This window comes from Saccopteryx leptura, chromosome 1, assembly GCF_036850995.1.
Source record: "Saccopteryx leptura isolate mSacLep1 chromosome 1, mSacLep1_pri_phased_curated, whole genome shotgun sequence".
In the NCBI taxonomy this organism is placed as follows: Eukaryota; Metazoa; Chordata; class Mammalia; order Chiroptera; family Emballonuridae; genus Saccopteryx; species Saccopteryx leptura.
Window position 1 is genome coordinate 290238615 of NC_089503.1, and position 22787 is coordinate 290261401.

Sequence of the window (22787 nt, forward strand, 5' to 3'; positions counted from 1 at the left end):
TAAAGCGACAAATTTGTGACCTTGGTCGATAGAAGGATTACATACCGAAAAAACTTTGTCCAGTAAAAACGCCGAGTGTGCCCAGATTTCTCTGCAGATGGGTTTGCTGAAAAGCCTGTGATGTGAAGTTTCCGCAGACTGTATGGAGGGAGCTCAAGGAAAGAGTAAGAGGAGCCGGCCGGGGAGGGGGCTGTGTTAGTGTGAAGTGTGTGTGTGTTAGTGTGGTGTGTGTGTGTGTGTGTGTGTGTGTGTGTGAGATGTACCCAAGCGCGGGGGCAGAGGAAGGAGTCCACAACGTCTCGCAGGCTAATTAGTTTAAGACATTCTGCAAGCACTGGTAAAGGTCTTTGAAGGAGTTCGCTGCACACACACAAAGAATAATAATCTTAAAAAAAAAAAAGAGTGCTGGTCATGCGCAGAGAAAGTATGCCATATTGTAATGAGGCTGCGGTGGGAGTCTCAGGAACAGAGCAGCGCACGAGGGAGGCGGAGGGCGGGAAGCAAGCGAGAGCTACAGCGAACGGGAGACTTGCAGATCCCGCTAGTAAGGCTGGCGGGCTCGCTGTCGGCGCCCGGCCCTTGATCCACTCCGAGTGGAGAACGAACTTCACCACGTAGGACACCGTGCCGGCCACTGTTCCCGCGCCAAGCCCGCCCCGCTGGCAGACCTACGGCCGCAGGTTGAGTGGGCCGGTCAGCTTATTTTAACCAGCTAAGAAAAAAAAGGGAAGCTGGCCCTGGCCGGTTGGCTCAGTGGTAGAGCGTCGGCCTGGCGTGCAGAAGTCCGGGGTTCGATTCCCGGCCAGGGCACACAGGAGAAGCGCCCATCTGCTTCTCCACTCCCCCCCCCTCCTTCCTCTCTGTCTCTCTCTTCCCCTCCCGCAGCCAAGGCTCCATTAGAGCAAAGATGGCCCGGGCGCTGGGGATGGCTCCTTGGCCTCTGCCCCAGGCGCTGGAGTGGCTCTGGTCAAAACTGGGCGACCCCCCGGAGGGGCAGAGCATTGCCCCCTGGTGGGCAGAGCGTGGCCCCCTGGTGGGCGTGCCGGGTGGATCCGGGTCGGGCGCATGCGGGAGTCTGTCTGACTGTCTCTCCCTGTTTCCAGCTTCAGAAAAATACAAAAAAAAAAAAAAAAAAGGGAAGCTGGAGCCAGCCTGGCGTAGAGGGCTGGAGGAGGGAGAGGAGCGAAAGAGAAAAGGAGGAGGATTGTCATTTTTGCTTCCTCTGTCCCCTCCCCTCTGCTCCCTCGGCTTTGAAAAGCCCCGCCTTCTGGGACTCGGTCGGCAGTTGGAAAGTGCCCTCCTCCGTGATGCAAGTTGTCCTTTTTCATTTGCGCTCCTTCTAGCGACGCAGCCACTCTTGCTACTTCGCGCTCCCCTGTCTCCTCCTCGCTGGGGTCTCTTTCTTCTTTTGGGGAGGTTGTGTGTTGGCGGGAACGAGATGATGGGGTGAGGACTGGAAACCAACCATCCAGGGGGTGAAAAATCGGAGTACATTCAGAATTGCCCCTTGGAAACTTTTGTGCAACTAAAATGAAATTAGCAGTAGTAGTTTCGGCATGGATGATCTTTTTTTTTTTTCCTTTAAAGTAATACCCTGTCATTTGGGGCTTTCCTGTTGTCTACTGTCATATGACCTTATTTCTAAAGTATTAATCTGATTGGGCTTTGCAGATATTTTTAAAACTGTGTATGTATTGTGTGTGTGTGTGTGTAAAATCCACCAAAACCCCCCACAAAAAACAAACAAAACCACTGTAGAAACTGCTAGATGTACTTACGGATTTTGACTCAGGGTGGTGGGAGGGAATTAAGCCGGGGAAAGGGGAAGCCTGGGAGTGGGAAATGGTTGATTCGCGGTGGCCCGACACATGTCCAGAGCTCCATCGGTACTTAACCTTTTCTTGGAAGCGCTACAACTGCAGGGAAGGAATATTTAGAGACCGTGCCAGTTCCAATATGACAGGCTAAGGTGGCTTTTAAAAACTGAAAATAAAGGTTTTAAAGTGGGGGAAAAAAAACCCCTGGAGTTGCTATCCCTTAGTTTTGACTCTCTTTGGCTACTTCAGGAGTTGCTTTAGCGAATGAAGTGGGAAAAAGAAGAGAAAATGAGCTCTACCTTCGTGGTTTTTATTTTATTTTTTATAGAGACAGACATAGACAGGCACAGATATGGACAGACAGGAAGGGAGAGAGATGAGAAGCATCAGTTCTTCCTGTGGCACCTTAGTTCATTGATTGCCTTCTCATATGTGTCTTGACCGGAGGTGGGTAGGGGGTGGGGTGTGCGGTGGGGGGTGGTACAGCGGACCGAGTGACCCCTTGTTCAAGCCAGCGACCTTGGCTTCAAGCTGATGACCCTTGCTCAAACCAGATGATCCCACGCTCAAGCTGGCAACCGGGGTGGGGTGGGGGGTGTTTCAAACCTAGATCCCCTGCGTCCCAGTCCCACGCTCTATCCACTGCACCACCTCCTGGTCAGGCATATTCTTATCTTGTAGAAAATGGCAGATGGACTCTAGAAACTGCTCTTTTTTTTTTTTTTTTTAACATTTCATAGCCTCCATTTTATTTTTATTTATTTATTTATTATTATTACTATTATTTTTTAAGAAGCTGCTCTTTATGGGAGACCTAACGAAGCAGTGCCCTCTTTGGGCTCATTAGCTGGTTTTAAACTCCTCCCCTGGTGAAGCTTGAAGCTGGCAATTCAGATGTTTATAAGAGCAGAAATTAATTTTACTTCCTTTAAAGCATGGGAGGAAATATCAAGTTTTGCCAAACTGAAGTAGTTGATTTTTTATAGAAATTGGTTTTGGCATTTTTTGAGAAAGTGCACTAAGCATGGGGTAGATAAACTATAGTCTGATGGTTAGAGTGAACCAGTAGCTCAGTTTTGTGTGACCTTGGCTAAGTCACTTTCCTTCAATCTTCAACTTCCCGTTTTTGATTTTTCCTGACAAATGGCAGGATAGAATTCTTGCTTGATACAAATACATCTTAAAAACCTGCTTTTAAATGTAGAAGCCATGTTTACTTTTACAGCTTCATGACAAATAAGCTGTCTTTTTGTTAGAGAAAAAAAATCTGACTTGTATAAGGTACCTGCTTAACAGTTGCATATGAAGCATTTGTGCTTGAAGTTACTGTATTTTTCTTTTTTCCCATCTCCATATTGGAGAGGATGTTTTCCTCTGGGTTATTATTATTCTTTTAATGTTATATACTTAGTATTGGTCATTTTGTTTATGTACTAAGGAAAAACACTGGTGTGCTTCAGAAAAGTTGATTTGTCGTTTGATATAGATGAATGGATACCTCTTGTTGCATAGCATAGGTTGGAATTTTTCAATTGAAAAGACAGATTAAAAGACTGTTCTAAACAGCTTTCTAGTTGTTGCTCTGTCTGAAAGAGGTGCATTGCTTCTTCTTTTTTTTTTTTTTTTTTCTGAAGCTGGAAACGGGGAGAGACAGTCAGACAGACTGCAGCATGCGCCCGACCGACCGGGATCCACCCTGCACGCCCACCAGGGGGCGATGCTCTGCCCCAACTAGAGCCACTCTAGCGCCTGGGGCAGAGGCCAAGGAGCCACCCCCAGCGCCTGGGCCATCTTTGCTCCAATGGAGCCTTCGCTGCGGGAGGGGAAGAGAGAGACAGAGAGGAAGGAGGGGGGGGGGTGGAGAAGCAAATGGGCGCTTCTCCTATGTGCCCTGGCCGGGAATTGAACCCGGGTCCCCCGCACGCCAGGCCGACACTCTACCGCTGAGCCAACTGGCCAGGGCCGGTGCATTGCTTCTTGAGTATTACAGAGAGCTTGCAGACTGTTGCACAAAATGAATGGAGATTGGGACAGGAAACGTCAAGGAAGATGGAAGAAAGAGCACACTGCCAATACTTAGGTTAGAATCCTGAAGTATTTTCTGCAGGGAAGAAACTGGATTTGCCTTTTTGAGGGCAGAGAAGTGGGAAGGAGGCATCCTGGAATGGAGATTCTGGGAGGAAGAGGAGAGTGTATCTACAGATAATAGTTCACCTGCACCTGTGCGAATGGGGGAATGGAGGTCTTGAGGACAACGGTAAATCCTGAGGGCAAATGTTGACCGTTCCAGACAATCTACTTAAAATATATATATATGTTTTTCATTGATTTGAGGAGAGTGAGGAGATGGGAAAGAGAGGAGAGAGAGAGGAGAAAGAGAAACTTCAACTTGTTGTTCCACTTAGTTGTGTACTCATTGTTGCTTCTTATATGTGCCTTGACTGGGGCTCAAACCCATGACCTCTGAGTCAGGATGATTCTGTATCCACTGAGCTACCCGGTTAGGGCTGACTGTCTACTTGTCTTATTAATATTGTTGATATTAACTTGCTCAGTTAAACTTCATCTGTTTTTAATGATACTCTTCCATAACACATAGCTTATAATGGTTAGTGAACAAGCAACAGATGTAAAATCATGACTTCAGCTTCCAGCTTTAAGTTGAAGGCTGTAGAATGCATTCTCCTTTGCTTATTTGGCTTAAGGCTGATTTGCTAAGATTTCTGCGACAGTCAGCCTGATTTGGATTGTTGAACCATGCGGCCCTTCTTGTCCTGCACATTTTGTGTTGATTAATCTTCTTTGCATTTCACAGCCTTAATTTTCCACTTAGTGTAATTAAGAGGCTTTTAAAATTCTGGTGTTGCCTGACCTGTGGTGGCACAGTGGATAAAGCCTCGATCTGGAAATGCTGAGGTCGCCGGTTCGAAACCCTGGGCTTGCCTGGTCAAGGCACATATGGGAGTTGATACTTCCAGCTCCTCCCCCCTGTCTCTCTCCTCTCTCCTAAAATGAATAAATAAAATAAAAATTAAAAACAAAAAACAAAAAACAACTAAGCCTAAAGTTCTGGTGTGTAAAAGGCTGTGTGAGAGACTTACCCTTCCAGGTTTTTTGATTTTTGTTTTTGTGGATGATGTTTCAGATATTATTTGTTGGTAGCTGAGATTGGTGCTTTATTCAGGCATTTCCTAGGTAGGAGCTTTCCTAGTTGAGTGGAGGGTAAGGAAGAGGAGTAAGTGAGGCCCAGACTATTGTGAGAAACATCAAGGTCCCTGTGCTAATTAAATACAAAACAAAAGCTAGGCAGAATGCAGCCGATGATGGTTCATAGTAAAGCTGATATTTCTGAGATGCCTCAGGGACTCACAACTGGTGTAGCTAATCCCTGCCAAGTGTGCTTCTCTGATTTTAGACAAGAAGATGTCAATAGTTGAATGCCATCATTTAAATAAAAGCTGATGGATGTGGAACAACTTCATTGATTCTCTGCTTGCCTCTCCCCTGGTTCATTCTCATAGCACCATAGCTGCAAAGCAGGCAGCTTTGGAATCAAACAGACCAGTCACAGTTCTCCAGGCTGCTGCTCTGTTTGCAGACTGAGGACTTGCTCTAGGGGGCGTCACTGAGTATCTGGAGCTTGGAGTTCTGGCCCTTGTCATTGTCTTTAAATGAACTTTGCCTAATCTGTGGTGGCGCAGTGGATCAAGTGTCAACATGGAACCATGAGGTTGCCGGTTCAAAATCCTAGGCTTGCTTGGTCAAGGCAAATATAGGAGTTGATGCTTCCTACTCCAACCCCCTTCTCTCTCTCTCTCTCTCTCTCTCTCTCCTCTTTCCCTAAAAATGAATAAATAAAATCTTTTAAAAAAGTTATGAAAGAATAAACGAACTTAAATGTTTGCTTCCTCCCACCTAGCTGCAAAGTACAGACACACTCTTGTCAGCCCTCGCTGCTACGAACCAAAGTGCTCAGTGCAGTTTATTTAAATGTTTTGAGTAGCCAGCTGAGCATTTTGGGCCTAACTCACCACTCACCTCTCCCATGAAAGCTTTTGGGACCTAACTCAGATCATGTGAATATTTCCCTTTTCAAGTCTTCCATTTGAGTGGATGCCGTATTATTCTCCCCTACTATTCACCTAGTTTTAACAAAGAAGGTCAGTGAAAACCCAGTTTCCCAGCAGTGTTTGAGTGGGAGGTGTGACTTTAGGAGGCTTTCAGAACAGTTGCTGTGGTTTTCAGATGAGAACAGTGTTGCTTGGGGTGGTTAAAAGGCCAGAGTGTAGTCTATAAGTGATAGCTGTATTATAGTATGAATGCAGGTCTTCTACCCGCTGCTGGGTTGGTTACAGGTCCCATGTTCTTTACTAACCAGAATAAATTAGGATGTTTTTATTGATTTTGCATAATTGGTGATTAGACTTCACTAGACTGCAACGGACGAGCTCGGCTCCTAATAACACAACAAAAACAATGGGACTGGAAGGACGCTTCAAAATGCCTGGCAGTATCCAAGTGCCCCATAGCCCCAGTTTGCTTTATTATATAGCCATATGCAAATCAAGGACCTTGATACAAAGTTGCACATCCAAGGCTAAGACAGGAACTCTCCTGAGGCAAAAACAGGATACATTAGTGAAATCTACCAACATCTGAAACAAACAAAGAGTCAGAGGAAGGGCACGGTATATTACTTCCAGCAACCCAAGGAAGCAAGTAGAGTGGGTACAAATACTCAGCATCATAACCAAATATGGAGATGGAGGGGGGAGAACTTAGCCTTTTGCTAAGCCTTGAATCTAACAATGGCTTTTTGCCATTTACGGTCTACAACACTAGACCAACTTCTTTTGTGCCATTAAATGATATAATTTATAAAATTTGGTTTATACACAACTTGGTGGTTATATCTATGGCTTAAACACCTAAAAGGAGTTGGTTGGGTGTTCGAAGCTTCATTCTTTTTTATAGTAAATAAGTAGTTAATAAATGCATAAATAATTTGTAGGTAGATAGTATATTCAGAAATCAACTTCTCGGATGGTGCACAGCTAGTTTGCACTTGGACTGGCTTTTCTCTTTTGAGCACAGAACATGGAAAGGTCTTGTTTTTCTCATGCCTATTTTGAACAACTGATTTAGCTTACCTTCAACTCTTGAGCAATTCATGCCCTTTGACTAGGAGGTGAAGAGGTGACAGTTAGAATTAGAAGACACACTATGTTATTGGGAACAGGAGGCTGCCGCCAGCCCTGGACTTTTACTTGACTGCCTATTATCCCCAACATATCTTATTTTCCAGTATTGAGGTAAGAACCTGGTTGTAAAAAAATTAACATTTCTTATGCCAGGGCAGCAATTTGTGTCTGGTTTCAATCTATTTAGAGTGAATGTGAAGCCTGGTTGAAAATAGCCAATAAATTGTAATAAATCCTAATCAAGGTAAATCAAACTGAGCATATGGGGGATGGCAGAATTTCATGATCTTGCTCCCCAAACAATCAGTTCCTCTTCTTAATGATGGAATCAGGCAGGCCTGTCTCTTACACAGTCTGAAAGTTGGCTGGTAGGAGAGGGGAGGAGATGGGCTTAGTCAGGCATTATTAGCGAGTGATCTGGCTGACAGGATGAATAGAAATAGAAGAAAGAAGCTCTCTTCAATAGTAGCACTTGGCACTTAACACTCACTGCTTTTCACCTTCAAAGCCATTTTCAAATATGGTTCTTGCAGATAATTTGTGATCCAAGGCTGTTACTTGCTTGTTGCTTTTTAGGAAGATGGAAGCAATGATTAGTTTAAGTTCAACTTTTATTAAAAAATTTGGTTGTGCATCCTTTAGGATCCTCCAAAATTTTCCATTTTGAGTGAAATATTTTTAAAGGTTTTAGCTTAGCTTCGGTATCTTGTGCTCATTTTGAAATTCCTGGAGAGTGAAATGAGACAGTTTTCTCTGATTTAGATAAGCTAGATTTTTTTTTTTACACAGGGACAGAGAGAGAGTCAGAGGGATAGATGGGGACAGACAGGAACAAAGAGAGGTGAGAAGCATCAATCATCAGTTTTTCGTTGTGACACCTTAGTTGTTCATTGATTGCTTTCTCATAATTGCCTTGACCATGGGCCTTCGGCAGACTGAGTAACCCCTTGCTTGAACCAGCAACCTTGGGTCCAAGCTGTTGAGCTTTTTGCTCAAGTCAGATGAGCCTGTGCTCAAGCTGGCGGCCTCGGGGTCTCAAACCTGGGTCCTCCGCATCCCAGTCTGGCGCTTTATCCACTGCGCCACCACCTGGTCAGGCGATAAGCTAGATTTCTAAGGGTAGCTAGAGCATGTCTGGAATTTCATAAGCTTTTTGTTTACACCATCACATTTTATTTTCTATTGGACAGTATTCCCTTTTTGGGTCATGTTAAAAAGAAAAACACAACAAACAACAGCAAACACCAAGCAAGATAAATAAAAAATAAGAAAGAAAACTATACTGAAGCATATTATATCCAAACCACAGAAATTTAAAGACAAAGAAAAAATCTTGAAAGAAGCCAGAGGGAATAAACAAAGCCTGACCTGATGTCCTCTCCTTCCCGGGAGCATGCCCCTACCTTTCCCTCCCCCCTCTTCTTCCCCCACAAGCATGCATCTCCTAAACCCTAAGGCAGTGGTCCCCAACCCCCAGGTCGTGGACCAGTATTGGTCCACGGGCCATTTGGTACTGGTCCGCAGAGAAAGAATAAATAACTTACATTATTTTCGCTTTATTTATATTTAAGTTTGAATGATGTTTTATTTTTAAAAAATGACCACATTCCCTCTGTTACATCCGTCGAAGATTCATTCTTGACAGTTGTCTTGGTCACGCGATACATTTATCCATCCCACCCTAAAGGCCGGTCTGTGAAAATATTTTCTGACATTAAACCGGTCCATGGGCCAAAAAAGGTTGGGGACCACTGCTCTAAGGGATGCCATGAGAACTGCAATGAGGGGAGCAATGGGCAGTGATGGCTTGTTGTAGGTTAACCCCCTGAACCTGTCCCTAAGTCCCTGTTTCTCTGACCTCAGTGAGCTGACAGCAGCCCCGCCTTGGCTCACTTCTTTCCCATAACATTTCTAGAGAGGCCAAAGCAGCCTCACCTAGGCCTCCCCTGTTGCTTCTTCTCTCCTAAGCCCTTCCTTTTTCACTGGCCCCACCTTTAATAAACATACTATCAAAACCATAAAAACCTTGTCTGTGGAGGAAGAAGGATAAAAATTATATCGGACTTCTCCTAAGAAACCATACAAGCAAGAAGAGAGTAGAGTGAAATATTTAGTGTTGACCAAAATAAGACACCAACTTAGACTTCTATATTCAGATAAATTATCCTTCAAAAGTGAAGGAAAAGCCTGACCAGGCGGTGGCGCAGTGGATTGAGCGTCGGACTGGGATGCAGAGGACCCAGGTTTGAGACCCCGAAGTCGCCAGCTTGAACGTGGGCTCATCTGGTTTGAGCAAAAGCCTACCAGCTTGAACCCAAGGTCACTGTGTCCAACAAGGGGTTACTCGGTCTGCTGAAGGCCCACGGTCAAGGCACATATGAGAAAGCAATCAATGAACAACTAAGGTGTTGCAACATGCAATGAAAAACTAATGATTGATGCTTCTCATCTCTCTCCGTTCCTGTCTGTCTGTCCCTGTCTATCCCTCGCTCTGACTCACTCTCTGTCTCTGTAATAAATAAATAAATAAATTAATTAAAAATAAAGACTTAAAAAAATACCTTAATAAACAAAAGTGAAGGAAAAGAAAAATCTTCCAGAAAAACAAAAATTGAGAGTTTTTTTTTATTAGGCTTGCCTTGAAAGAAATGTTAAAAGAAGTTCTTCAGAGAGAAGAAAAATGATATATGTTAGAAACTTGGGTCTACTACATAAAGAGAGGAAGAACAGCCTGACCAGCGGTGGCGCAGTGGATGGAGGGGGACCTGGGTTCGGGACCGAGGTTGCAGGCTTGAGCGCGGGCTCATCTGGTTTGAGCGGGATTCCACCAGCTTGAGCCCAGGGTCACTGGCTCCAGCGGGGGGTTGCTCGGTCTGCTGAAGGCCTGCGGTCAAGGCACATGTGGGGGAGTGGTCAATGAACAACTAGGGTGTTGCAACGCGTGATGAAGAACTGATGATTGATGCTTCTCATCTCTCCGTTCCTGTCTGTCCCTCTCTGACTCACTCTCTGTCTCGAAGAAAGAAAAAAAAAAGAGGAAGAACATTTGAGAAGGAAGAGGGAGGCCCTGGCTGGGTATTCAGGTGGTTAGAGCATTGCCCCGAAATGCTGAAAAGAAAGAGGGAAAGGTAAAATAAAGTCTCATATTTTTCTTACTTTTAACTGACCTAATTGGTAACAGTTTGCTCAAGATAATAGTAGAGATAATATATTTGATGATTATAGCTTAAGGATATGTGAAATGTATGATAGGAATGTTATAAGGGATGGGAGTAAGGTATTGCGAATATTCTGTTACAGGGTACCTGCTTTGCCTGTCAAGCAGTTGATGTTATTTGAAACAAGACTTAGATTAGTTGTAAATGTATATTGCAAACTCTAGGCATACACTAAAATGCTTTTTTGAAAAATATAATTGATGTGTTAAAAGATGAGGAAAAATAGAATCATAAAAATGCTCAATTTAAAACCAGAGGGGGAAAAAAGAGTGGATGATAAAAAGAATCAAAGAACAGTAGCAATGAATAGAACACAGTTAAAATACTGTAGAGGTTAATCAACTTTATATAATAATTACATGTGAATGGTCTAAATACATAAAAAGAAAGATACTCTCAGAGAAGATAAAAAAATAAGATCTAGCTGTATGTTGTCTACAACAAATCCTTTTAAGTATAAAGCCACAGATAGATTAAACATCAAGGATGGAGAAAATTGTACCATGCTAACTAAATTTAAAAAAAGCCTGATTTTGGGCAAACAGGTGTGTTACAAGTGTGTTAGGCTTGCTTGCTTGTTGCCTGATTGGCGCATGAGCATGGGGCAGCGCCATGTGTGTATAGTCTATGTAAAGCTGCAGGTGCTTATCCTCAAGATGGCAGGTTGTAGATTGTGGATTGCCTGCTGCCATTGGGAGGGGCTATTGTTTACTACTGTTTGCCTGAGAAGGGGTTCCCCTTACACTGAGGCCTGTTTTGCATTTGAGTCCTGAGAGAGAAAGAGAGAGAAGCAGTTTGCCCTGCCTGCTTGCTCGTCCACCATTGCAAGACTAATAAAAAGAATGGCCCACCATTTTCTGGCTCCACAGTTTCTTTATTGTCTGCCAGAATTCAATGTTAAAATGCATGGCCATGGCACCCGGCCTTATGCCTGAAATAGCTATATTAATTTCAGACAAAGACATTTCAGAGAACAGTAAACTGTCAAGGAGAAAGAGGGGTGATAAATAATGAGAAAGGGGACAGTTCACCAAGAAAACATACAAACTGAGTGTGTACCTGACAGTCAAAATAGGGGGAGGCAAAAACTGATAGAACTGCAAGGAAAAACAGACAAATCCAATCTATGTCAACACCTATCTATCATCAATGAACAGATTCAACAGGCAGAAAGTTGGTAAGCATATATAGTTGGACTGAGGAGTGTCATCAAGCAACTGAGGCTATTTGACATTTATAGAATGCTTGATTCAGTAAGAGAAGAAGACACATTCGTTTCAAGCTCACATGGAATATTCACCAAGGCAGGCAACATCCTCATTAATAAAGCACATTTTAACAAATTTAAAAGAATAAAAATCATCAAAATATGTTCTTTAATAACAATGGAATTAAATTAGAAGTCAAAAGCAGAAAGAAAGCTATAAAATCCCTAATATTTGGAGATTAAACAACATATTTCTAAACAACTGATGGGCCCCAGAACAAGTCTTATGAGAAATTAAAAATATATTCTGAATTAAATGAAAATAAAATATAATACCAAAACTTGTGAGATGAATAAAAGTAGTACTGAGAGGGAAACTTAAAGCACTGAATGCATATGTTAGAAAGTAAGATACACCTGAATCAATAATATAAGCTTCATTCTTAGGAAACTTGAAAAAGAAAAGCATTTTAAATCCAAAGTAAATAGGAGAAAATAAATAATAAAAATCAGAGCAGAAATCAATGAAATTAAAAACAGAAAATCAGTAGAGAAAATCAATGAAAACAAAAGCCAATTCTTTAAAAAGATCAATAAAATTAATAAAACTTGAGACAGAATACCTAATCAAGAATAAAGAGAGAAGATACAAATAACTAATATTAGAAGTGAAAGAGCCTGACCAGGCAGTGGCGCAGTGGATAGAACATCGGACTGGGATGTGAAGGACCCAGGCTCGAGACCCCAAGGTCGCCAGCTTGAGCGCGGGCTCATCTGGTTTGAGTAGGGATCACCAGCTTGAGCCCAAGGTCGCTGGCTCGAACAAGGGGTCATTCGGTCTGCTATAGCCCCCCCCCGTCACCCCCCCCCCCCCCCCCCCCCCGTCAAGGCACATATGAGAAATCAATCAATGAACAACAGAGGAACCGCAACGAAGAATTGATGTTTCTCATCTCTCTCCCTTCCTGTCTGTCTGTCCCTATCTGTCCCTCTCTCTGACTCTCTGTCTCTGCTACCAAAAAAAAAAAAAAAGTAAAAGAGATGACATTACAACTGATTCCATGGAAACTAGAAGAATAATGAAAGAATATGATGAAGAATTTCATGACCATAAATTGATAAGTTAGATGAACTGGACCAATTCTTTGAAAGATATAATCTACCAAACTCCCATATAAAGAAATTGAAAAACTAAATTGGACTATATTAAAGAAATTAAGTAAATAATTAATAACCTTCCAAACAGAAAGCACCAGCCCCAAATCATTTCACTGGTGAATTCTGCCAAACATTTAAGGAAGAAATGATACCAAATCCTCTACAATCTCTTCCAGAAAATAGAAGCAGAGGGAACACTGCCTACCCCATTCTATGAGACCATTTTATCCCAGCACCAAAACCAGACATCACAGAAAAGGAAAACTGCAGTCTCATGAACAAAATGCAAAAGTCCTTAACAAAGTATTAGCTAATTAAATCATGTGGAAAATTAATTCTATGCCATAAAAAGTGGAATTTATCTCAGAAATGCAAGGCTATTCACCTTTTAAAAATCAATATTGTAATCCATTGTATAAATAGGATAGTAATAAAAGTTATATGATTATAACAATACATGCAGAAAAAGCATTTTAAAAAATGCATCATGATAAAAACTCGCACCCAACTAGGAATACAGGAGAACTTCTTCCACTTGATAGAGAACATTTACAAAAAACCTGCAGCTAACAGCATATTAACAGTGAGAGGCTAGATGCTTTCTCCTAAAATATGGAACAAGACAAAGATATCCCCTCTAACCATTCCTATTTAACATCATCTTGAAAGTTCTAGCTAATGCAATAAGACAAGAAAGGACATATAAAAGGCATACAGATTGGCAAAAAAGAAATAAAACTGTCTTTGTTCATAGATTGCATGATTGTCTCTGTAAAAAATCCAAAAGAATTAAACCTCAAGGTAAGTTTGGGGCAAGGTTTCTGTTTTTTTTATTTTAAAAGAATAAATAGGGAAATAACAGAATTTGAGAAGGCAGAAAGCCAAATAAGAGACTAAGGTTTATGACTAAACTGAAAAGGATTCAAACATTTCCTCAGACTGAAATAATTCTAGGCCAAGTAGAAGGAGGTCAGTGGATTCTTTCGGGACATTAGAGAGAAGTCTGCATGGAGCACGTAGGAGGCTGAATGCCAGACCCAGCCACCTGTGTTCAAAGATTATCACCAAGAATGACAAGGAGGCCACAGAGAGGTGGATCTCGAAGGGTCATGTAGACTACAGACTGCTGATGGCAGTGGGATGGGATGCAGCACCTTGGTCCTGTATTAGATTTCCAAGTGGGGAAAATCCCAGAACATCTGAGCTAAATTTTCTGTGGCCCAATGGAAGTGAGGTTTATTAGAGTCACAATTCATTTGTAGCAAACAAAGAAATGTGATATTTCTTAATAGAATATACTAATTCTAAAAAATCTCCCCAAAACAAAAACCAACCAAAGAAAACACTCCACACAAAAAACACACCTCCTTGCTACCAATTAGCTAACTATTCCCATGATTGTGAGTGTAATTCTTCCCACAGGTAAAGATAATTTATACTAGGTACCTTATTTTGTTATCTTCTTATTTTAAGTTTCCATCATGATTTTATTTCTCTTATTCTCTCTTACCTTGCCTAACTTTTTTGATTTTTTTACAAGTATTTTTAAAACAAATAATAAAGCAGCAGTACTCATATTTTTAACCTTTGCTGCCACCCTGTGGCTCTTTCATTACTGTGCAAGAAGAGAGGGCATCTCAGAGCTCCTGCTAAGCCATCAGAACAAGGGCAAGTGTAGGGAAGTACATTAAAAAATTGCAAACCTGACCTGTGGTGGCGCAGTGTATAAAGCATCAACCTGGGACACTGAGGTTGCCGGTTCAAAACCTTGGGCTTGCCTGGCACTTATGGGAGTTGATACTTCCTGCTCCTCCCCCCTTCCCTCTCTCTCTCTCTCTCCTCTCTAAAACTAACTAACTAACCAACTAAATAAATAAAATAAAGGAACATTTTTTAAAAATTGCAGGACATCCAAGGTGGTATTTCACTGTAATGCTTAGGATCTTAAACATGAATCTAGTATATGATATATATGTCTTTTTGTATCAGCATTTGTCCCTTAAAATCTTACTAGTTTGTATTTAACCTTTTTTTAGTAGTCTCTCATTTTTAATCTTAGTTCAAACTAAATGGATAACTACTCTGCGAATACATTAATGTTGATCCTGACTTGACAGTGTCAATTAAGGCTTTTAGTGGTCCCTGGAAAACGAATTGCTTAGGAAGCTGAACCTCTCTATGGTAGGCCCATGTCTTAAAATGTTGTAGAATTTCATGTTGGTTTAGAACTTGTCAGATTGGTGCAAAACATTTTGGCTTTCCCCTAAGTGGTAGAGATTAATAAAGACAGTTGTAAGACGTGTATGTAATATACTCCCAGCCCATTTTCAGGCACATTTTTCATGAGAAATGTGGACAATTGTAATAATCTCCTTGTGATCTGTCTCTAGTACTCTAGCCCCTTTCAATTACTTGTTACCATTCTAAATAAAATCTGATCATGCCACTGTCTGTTTTTAAAATATTTCATTGTTATTTTGTTGCTTTCAGTTTTATATCCCACATATGAGTGAAATCATATGGTTCTTAACTTTTTTCTGTCTGACTTACTTTGCTTAAAATGATATTCTCAAGATTCACCCATGTTGTAACAAATGGCAGTATGTCATCTTTTCTTATGGCTGAGTAGGGTTTCATCACACACACACACACACACACACACACACACACACACACACCTATATTCATCCAGCATTATTCACGGTGGCCATGTGGAAACACCCATTCCCAGATGGATAAAGAGGTGTGGTACATACATACAATCATAAGCTTTTACAATAGCAGGCTTCAGGTCTCTTACAAGGATGTTTTCTAGAACTGTGAGGGAAAAGCTCAGTGTCTGACTGGTAACCTGAAATAAGAAAGGGAGAGGCCCTGGCCGGTTGGCTCAGTGGTAGAGCGTCGGCCTGGCGTGCAGAAGTCCCGGGTTTGATTCCCGGCCAGGGCACACAGGAGAAGTGCCCATCTGCTTCTCCACCCCTCCCTCTCTCCTTCCTCTCTGTCTCTCTCTTCCCCTCCCGTAGGGAGGCTCCATTGGAGCAAAGATGGCCCAGGCGCTGGGGATGGCTCCTTGGCCTCTGCCCCAGGCGCTAGAGTGGCTCTGGTCGCAACAGAGCGACGCCCCAGAGGGGCAGAGCATCGCCCCCTGGTGGGCACAGCGTCGCCCCCTGGTGGGCATGCCGGGTGGATCCCGGTCAGGCGCATGCGGGAGTCTGTCCGTCTCTCCCCGTTTCCAGCTTTAGGAAAAAAAAAAAAAAAAAAGGGAGAATAATCCAGAATCAGGGAGGCCTTATCTCTCTTTCTTCAGCATGATTCTTTATCCTTTGAGCTGATAGCATTCAGGCTCCAACCAATTGTGCTCCCCAACTGCTCACATATGCATATGGTAATGCACATTTTAGAGTAGGAACTTGAGGAACTAGAGAAGAGGCTCCTTAGGATAATAAAAATTTACTAGCCTTTTAGACAATTGAGACAATTTATATTTCTCCATAATGCCCAATGCATGGCTTTATTCAGAGTGAGAGATAAATTGTTTTTTTTTTTTCTTTTTGAGAGATAAATTCTTTTTACTGGTAGACTGACTTTATCCAATTAACATTTCCAAATATCTAGAGCATAGACATTTTTCAAAGTGTAAACTTACATGGACTAAATAAGAGTCATGTGCTTGTGTTGCTAATAAAACCAATTTCATTACTCAATGGTAAAACTGATCATAATTAATATATCTAGGCTGATAGCATATCCATCTATCTATCAATTTTTATATACATGTTTGTTAAGGTGAGGTTGATATAATCACTGACCAACTCATGGAAATATATCTTATTCTTACTTTGCAACTTTCAACAGGGTCTCTAGATAAGCAGGCCTGTTTGTGGTAAAGAGTATTTATCTGAAGTAAACAGAAACACTTTAGTATAAACAAATCTATATCTTCTAGCCTGTTACGAATTTCTTTATGTTTCGGACTCACAAGGCAAAAGACACACCAGATTCTATATACATCGGGCAGAGGGTTGAAACTCTTAGGCGGAATTAGCCCCGAGAAACAGCGCCACTGCATATTTATCGAGTTCCAAAAGCCATAGCTCAACAGATAAAACTAGAAAGCTACACAAGCCTTTTTTCCTATCCGTTTCGTCCCCAATCCTGCACGTCTACTGTTTCCTTTATGATTAAGGGCACAAGAGTCAGAGTCTCAGAGCTTATCAGTCATAAAGGACGTCTGGTTCTTGGAGGCATTCCTCCAAGAATCCTGCATACTTGCATTCAAGTAACCCAGGCCAGTCTCCTGTTATGGCTAATATACTCCAAGATCTTGTCTCCAAGTAACCCCTGCTCTGCAGTTAACTGCCGTTTATATTTGTGCGGGGTTGTCTCCTACACTGGCCTTTCCCCACCCTCCTTGCTTCTGGAATTCCAAGTTCCAGAGAAGCCTGGAAAGAGGAAAGAAATTTAAAATGTTATCTAATGGAACAGAAAGGATGCGCTTTTCCAAAAGGCTTTCCTTATGATTGCTCTTCTCATGTTTTGCGCTGCTCAGGTGCAAAGACCCACCTAACCGATTACCTACCCTGATGTGTCTAGCAAGGCTGCAGGGCCCTTACCTGTTTAACATCAATCCAGACATTGTTATTCACTTCTATCTTGCTCATGTGGCTAGATAGTTCAAGCTAAGAAAAAAGAGAAATTGTTAGAGTCATTTAATAAAGTCTTGGGGTCAGAGACAAGAGGACAGTGGGACTAAAATCTCTCTCTCTCTCTCTCTCTCTCTCTCTCTCTCTATATATATATATATATATATATATATATAAGCTGGGATTAATTTCCTTTCAGTGATATCTTGATCACCATTTATTTCACTAATGAGAACTCATTTCAAATCATTAGGCTGAAAAAAAGCCACTAATTCCACTAATAAAAACATACTGTACATTTGTTATAATAATTAGCAAAGCCTCTATTACTGATGGGAAATAAACATAATTGAAGTGCTCCTACTAGCTGACTGGAGCACAGCATCTGATTAGATCAGTGTTTTTCAACTCCTGGCCAAAGGAACCTTGGATAGCTGTACACACTTCCCACCCCAAACTTACTAAATCAGACTCTGGTGCTGGTGCCTAGGCATGAGTATATTTTAAAACTCTGTAGATGATCCTTATGTCTAGGATTGAGAACTAACTACTGCTTAACTGGTCACATTTGGGACATGGATTACTATTATAATTATTTTTTGTTTGAGTCAAAGATATTTATTCTTTTGCCAAATACAATCACTGATTTCCATTTACAATTATTTTTTTAAGGTAAAAAACAGCCGGTGGACAGAAGTACACCAGGGCCGGGCAGGGCCAGGCAGGGCCGGATGAACCCGCTAGCAGGCCCTCTCCAGGAAGGCCCAGTGGCCCCTCAGAGACCGCTGGTACACTTTTTCAAAAAGTCAGACTCATTTCTGTAATAGGGGTCTTCAGTAATGAGCTGGGAATATGAATTATTAAGTTAGCCATTGCCCATACAGCAGTAATTCTCATCTTGTCTGTACATTAGAATCAATTTCAATATAAATTGTACTCCTTAGACCCTATCCCAGGCCACTTAAACCAATTAAGTTAGAATATTTGGGTTTGGAATCATGGTACAGTTTTAGTAAAATAAAACAAAACCAAAAACCTCCTTAACTGATTCTGATTTAATCAGGGTTGTGACTCTAGTTCTTAAAGTACAGCTCCCTGGTTTTCCCAGGGTGCATGAGAATTGCATGAAGGGCCTGTTAAATAAGATTGCTGAGCTCTATCAACAGAGTGTCTGATTCAGTAGGTATGGGATGGGGTCTTAAGATGAGCATTTCTGTCATGTTCCCAGGTGCTGCTGGTGCTGCTTGTATGGAGACCACCCTTGGGAGAACTGGCTTAAAGCAGTGGCAGAAACTTGGTTCTGCATTAAAATCACCTGAGAGGTCTTTTAAAGTGCTAATGCCCAGGCCACATTAAAAAACGAGCTTCTACTAATTGAACATGCCAAATAATACCACACTATGCTAAATTAATTAAAATAAATGATAGGCATTATAACAAGACTGTGAGACCTTGGGAAAATTTCTTAACCTATGTCTCAGTATGTTGACTTAATACTGTTATTTACTAAATATGTAAAAAACTGAATGATTGAAAGTCTACAATCAGAGTCTACAATCATCTTTTGGGTATTAGTTTTTTTTTGTAGAAATATTTGATGGATCAGGGTGAACATGTTCTATTTGATTTTAAAGAACTTATTTCCTATCTTAAGTGGACAAAGGCTTAGGAGACATATGGACGTTTGGGGGAAGGAGGCGAATCAAAAGAGAATTAGAGAAGGCAAAAGAGAAGCAAGAGCAGAAAAATGCTTTTCACAAAACAAGATATGAAGAGTATTTTGGATTTAAGACCAAATGAAAATTATGAGGTAAGATATCTTTAATTTTACTTTATAGAGTATTTTTTTTTTGAACAAATTGATAGGTACTGGATTCAATATTTCTTCTTAGTCTTAAGCTTCTTATTAATTGGATTTTAGTTTAACTTTCAGAATAGTAAATATGTTTACATGGTCCCATAGTTAAATAATATATAATGGTATTTAGGAAGTGGTCATCTTCTCATCCTTGGAAACTTCCACTTACTTTTCCCTGTTCCTCTAGGTAAGACAACACTTTTTAGTAGCTCCCCCGCCCACCGTGGGTATCCTTCTAGTCTTATGTTATGTAAATGCAAAATGTGGACACGTTATTTCTGCCTTCAGCCCTTTACTACATTAAAGAATTCATAATTGGTACCCTGTTATGTGCTCTACTATTTTCTTGTAACAATGTAATCCTGGAGATTTTTCTGTATTGCTATCTAGAATGTTTCCTCATTCTGTTTTCAACTATATACTATATTTTGCTATTGTTTAGATGTTTTCTAATATTGTATCCTGAATTCTTGCTACCTCTTTCATATAGTAAATTGTTATACTTTAATCTGTGCATTAACTTTTGACTCATCAGTTGGGTTTAAATAAATTTGAAAGCCATTTATTTTTACAAGGAGGTAGAGTCAAGTATTTTATTTCTTTCTCTTTGAATTTCTATCATAGTCACCCATCTTCCCTGAGGCAAATGGATGCCTCTGACCAACTGGCCCGAATTGGGGAAAGATGAGTTTGGTAGTAAGGCACATACAGGCACACACAACAGATTGCTACATTTCAAAGTAAGTTACAAATAAAATATAAAATTCTCTACAAACCAATCACTGCACATCTCTACTTCTTTTCCTGTCATGGCTCCATATACTTTTCTAGGAAGAATAAATTTCAGCCTGACCTGTGGTGGCGCAGTGGATAAAACGTCGACCTGGACTGCTGAGGTCGCCGGTTCAAAACCCTGGGCTTGCCTGGTAAAGGCACATATGGGAGTTGATGCTTCCTGCTCCTCCCCACCTTTTCTCTCTCTCTCTCTCATTCCCCCCCTCTTTCTCTCCTCCAAAATGAATAAATAAAAAAAATAATTAAAAAAAAGAATAAATTTCAATTTACAAAGTTAGATGTTGTCAAATCATATCACTTTTTAAAATTCTGCTTAATTTTAATTCCTTAATTCCCATGCTACCTGGCTGGTGGCAGATTCATTTTTAATTATAATTTGGTCCCTTCCCAGGGTCATATCAAATTTTGGATGTGGTACCTCAAAACTTGAGGTCATTTTATCTCCAGTTCATCATAGTAATAAATATTCTGTAGTACTTATCACGTAGTATTATAATGATTCAAGTATGTACCTCTCTCCTTTTTAAGAAAATTCTCCAGTGAGTTTCTCTAAGGGATGAATCTCATTTTATTCAATTTTGTATCATAGCAAGGGACATAAATATTTTGGGATTAAATCTTGGTTTAGGAGATACAGCTAATGATTTGTAACAAATGTACCCTTTAAGTACATTTGCAATCATGATTTCCATATGAACAAAGAAAAAAAGGGCTAGACCTAAGTGACAGACTTTATTACAGTACTTTTAACTTGTTTCCTTTAGCCATATCCCTAATTTCTTTCTTGTTTTTTTATTTTTTTTATTTTTTATTTTAGTGAGAGGAGGAGAGACAGAGAGACAGACTCCCGCATGCATTCTGACTGGGCTCCACCTGGCAAGCCCACTAAGGGGCGATGCTTTGTGCATGAGGTGGTTACTCTGTTGCTCAGCAACCAAGTCACTTTTTAGCACTCGAGCTGAGGCTACGGAGTCATCTTCAGCGCCCAGCATGGGAGTCCAACTCGCTTGAACCCATCGAGCCATGGCTGCAGGAGTAGGGGAGAGAGAGAGAAACAGAAAGAGAGAGGGGAGGGGTGGAGAAGCAGATGGTTGCTTCTCCTATGTGCCCTGACTGGGAATCGAACCTGGGACATCCACACGCTGGGCCAAGGCTCCACCACTGATTTCCTTCATATTCCATACTCTGGATTGATGCTTAATTGACAGTAAGTGTTTGTTCGGCTCTGAAACATGTTTTTTCCTGGCCTTGTCTGAAGTGAGTTGGAGAGGAAGCATGGCTTGAGGTTATGAGTGTGGATTTGGAAGCCAGACTTCTTGGTATTGAATTCTGGTTCTGTCATTTACTAGCTGAATAACTTTGTGTAAGTTACATCACTCTGTGCTTTAATTTCCTCATTTGTTATAATAGTACTTGATTCATAGGGTTAACATATTAATATCTGTGAGGTTTTTAGAGTAGAACCTGTCATAAAAGTAACAATTTTTATCTTTATCTTTTTCTTAGCCTGGAGGCAGAGCTTGAATTTCAGAGTCCTTTAGAGTTCTTAGCTTATATCATCCAAGATTCGGTTAAACTAAATCAAATGGAGACAAAGGCTTCTAGGACTTCTCCAGAGATCTTCCTGCCCCTCCATTGATATGATAGATGATTTCAATACTTACCATATCTGAATACCTCCTTGAGTTTATATCTAGTTTTTGATCCTGATTCAAAGTTCCAGAAAAAAGATGCCCCAATATAATACTCCTATTTGGGCTTTAAGTACTATATATTCTTTCTTCTAAGAAAATTATTTTCTACATGTATCATCCTGTCAACATTTTCAATCCTTTAGGGAATCTAAAACCCAAGATTAACTGACTGGTTATACATATTAGTTAATGGTAGCTTTGGTGCTAGCTGAGGATGTATAACTCTCAATTCAGGTCATGTCCCAGTTCGTTATGCTGTCTCCTGAGGTAACCTGTTCAACTTTGTATTTCATTATTTCCCTTTAATATGGAAAGTCTTTTCTAGTTAAGTCAGTCTTTTATTTTCTGGTAAAATTCACTCTTTGACTTTTTCTGAGGGTATTCCCATAACCAAACATACTTTATACTTTCTTAGTACATAATTCAATGTTTTCTTCTTTTCCCTGCAACCCCTACATGAAGCTTACACAGACCAACATTGTTGTAACCATTTTCATTTTCTGAAGTCTCTCAGCTCTCGATAGCTATGAATTTTTATTTGACAATTTTATTTCATATAAAAAATAAGAAATGCTTATTGAATAACTGCAGATACAATGATAGAGACTGACTAGAAAAAATGGTTTATGCATTAAGGCTTTGGAGATACAAAAGCTATTTCTTCCATGGAGACCTGAGTTTGTGGAACAGGGTCTCCAGCAAAGCAGTTTCCATTGACGTAGTCTTCAAGCATTTCCTTGATCTGTGGTAGTGGAAAGAAAAAAAAATTAAGATGGACTTGGGTTTCTTGAGCAGCGATGATTACTTCTCTTAGATCTATGTAGTATGGGGCCTAAGAGAACTCATTAGTATGGTGGGAAACAAGATTCATTACTTGTGATTATCAAATGAGCAATCCTCTGAACTATCTAAATATCAATGGCCCTATCCAAATAAATACATTTTTTTCTATAGTAACTTGCACTAGAAGCAATATGATGTCTATGAAGAATACTGAGCTAGAATTTTATGGAGGAGATTTGAGGGTTCCAACTGCATTTGGAAGTAGTGTGAATTGCTTACCTTTGCTGCAAGGAGCACTGTATTCAGCAATTGCAAACTCATCTGAATAAAAACAAAATCATTAGGTGAAGTGAAAGGGATTACTTTTATGGGATACAGATTAGTGAAAGAATATTGTGGGAAAAATTGTAGTG

General features: G+C 40.7%; 1 protein-coding gene and 1 long non-coding RNA gene across 2 annotated transcripts in view; one reads left to right on the plus strand and one right to left on the minus strand.

Moving 5' to 3' along the window:
- LOC136385022 (uncharacterized) overlaps nucleotides 1-22787 on the plus strand; it is a 28751-nt gene continuing 5964 nt past the window's right edge. The window contains exons 1-2 of the long non-coding RNA XR_010747680.1: nucleotides 1-164; nucleotides 18899-19054. This is a non-coding gene — a long non-coding RNA (uncharacterized lncRNA). The remainder of the gene's footprint in view (nucleotides 165-18898; nucleotides 19055-22787) is intronic.
- Nucleotides 22119-22787, minus strand: part of LOC136385015 (alpha-2-macroglobulin-like) — a 50427-nt gene continuing 49758 nt past the window's right edge. Inside the window, exons 35-36 of the mRNA XM_066355760.1 lie at nucleotides 22654-22695; nucleotides 22119-22333 (exon numbers count right to left, since the gene is read on the minus strand). Coding sequence (XP_066211857.1) covers nucleotides 22317-22333; nucleotides 22654-22695 — 59 coding nt within the window. The 3' untranslated portion in view covers nucleotides 22119-22316. The remainder of the gene's footprint in view (nucleotides 22334-22653; nucleotides 22696-22787) is intronic.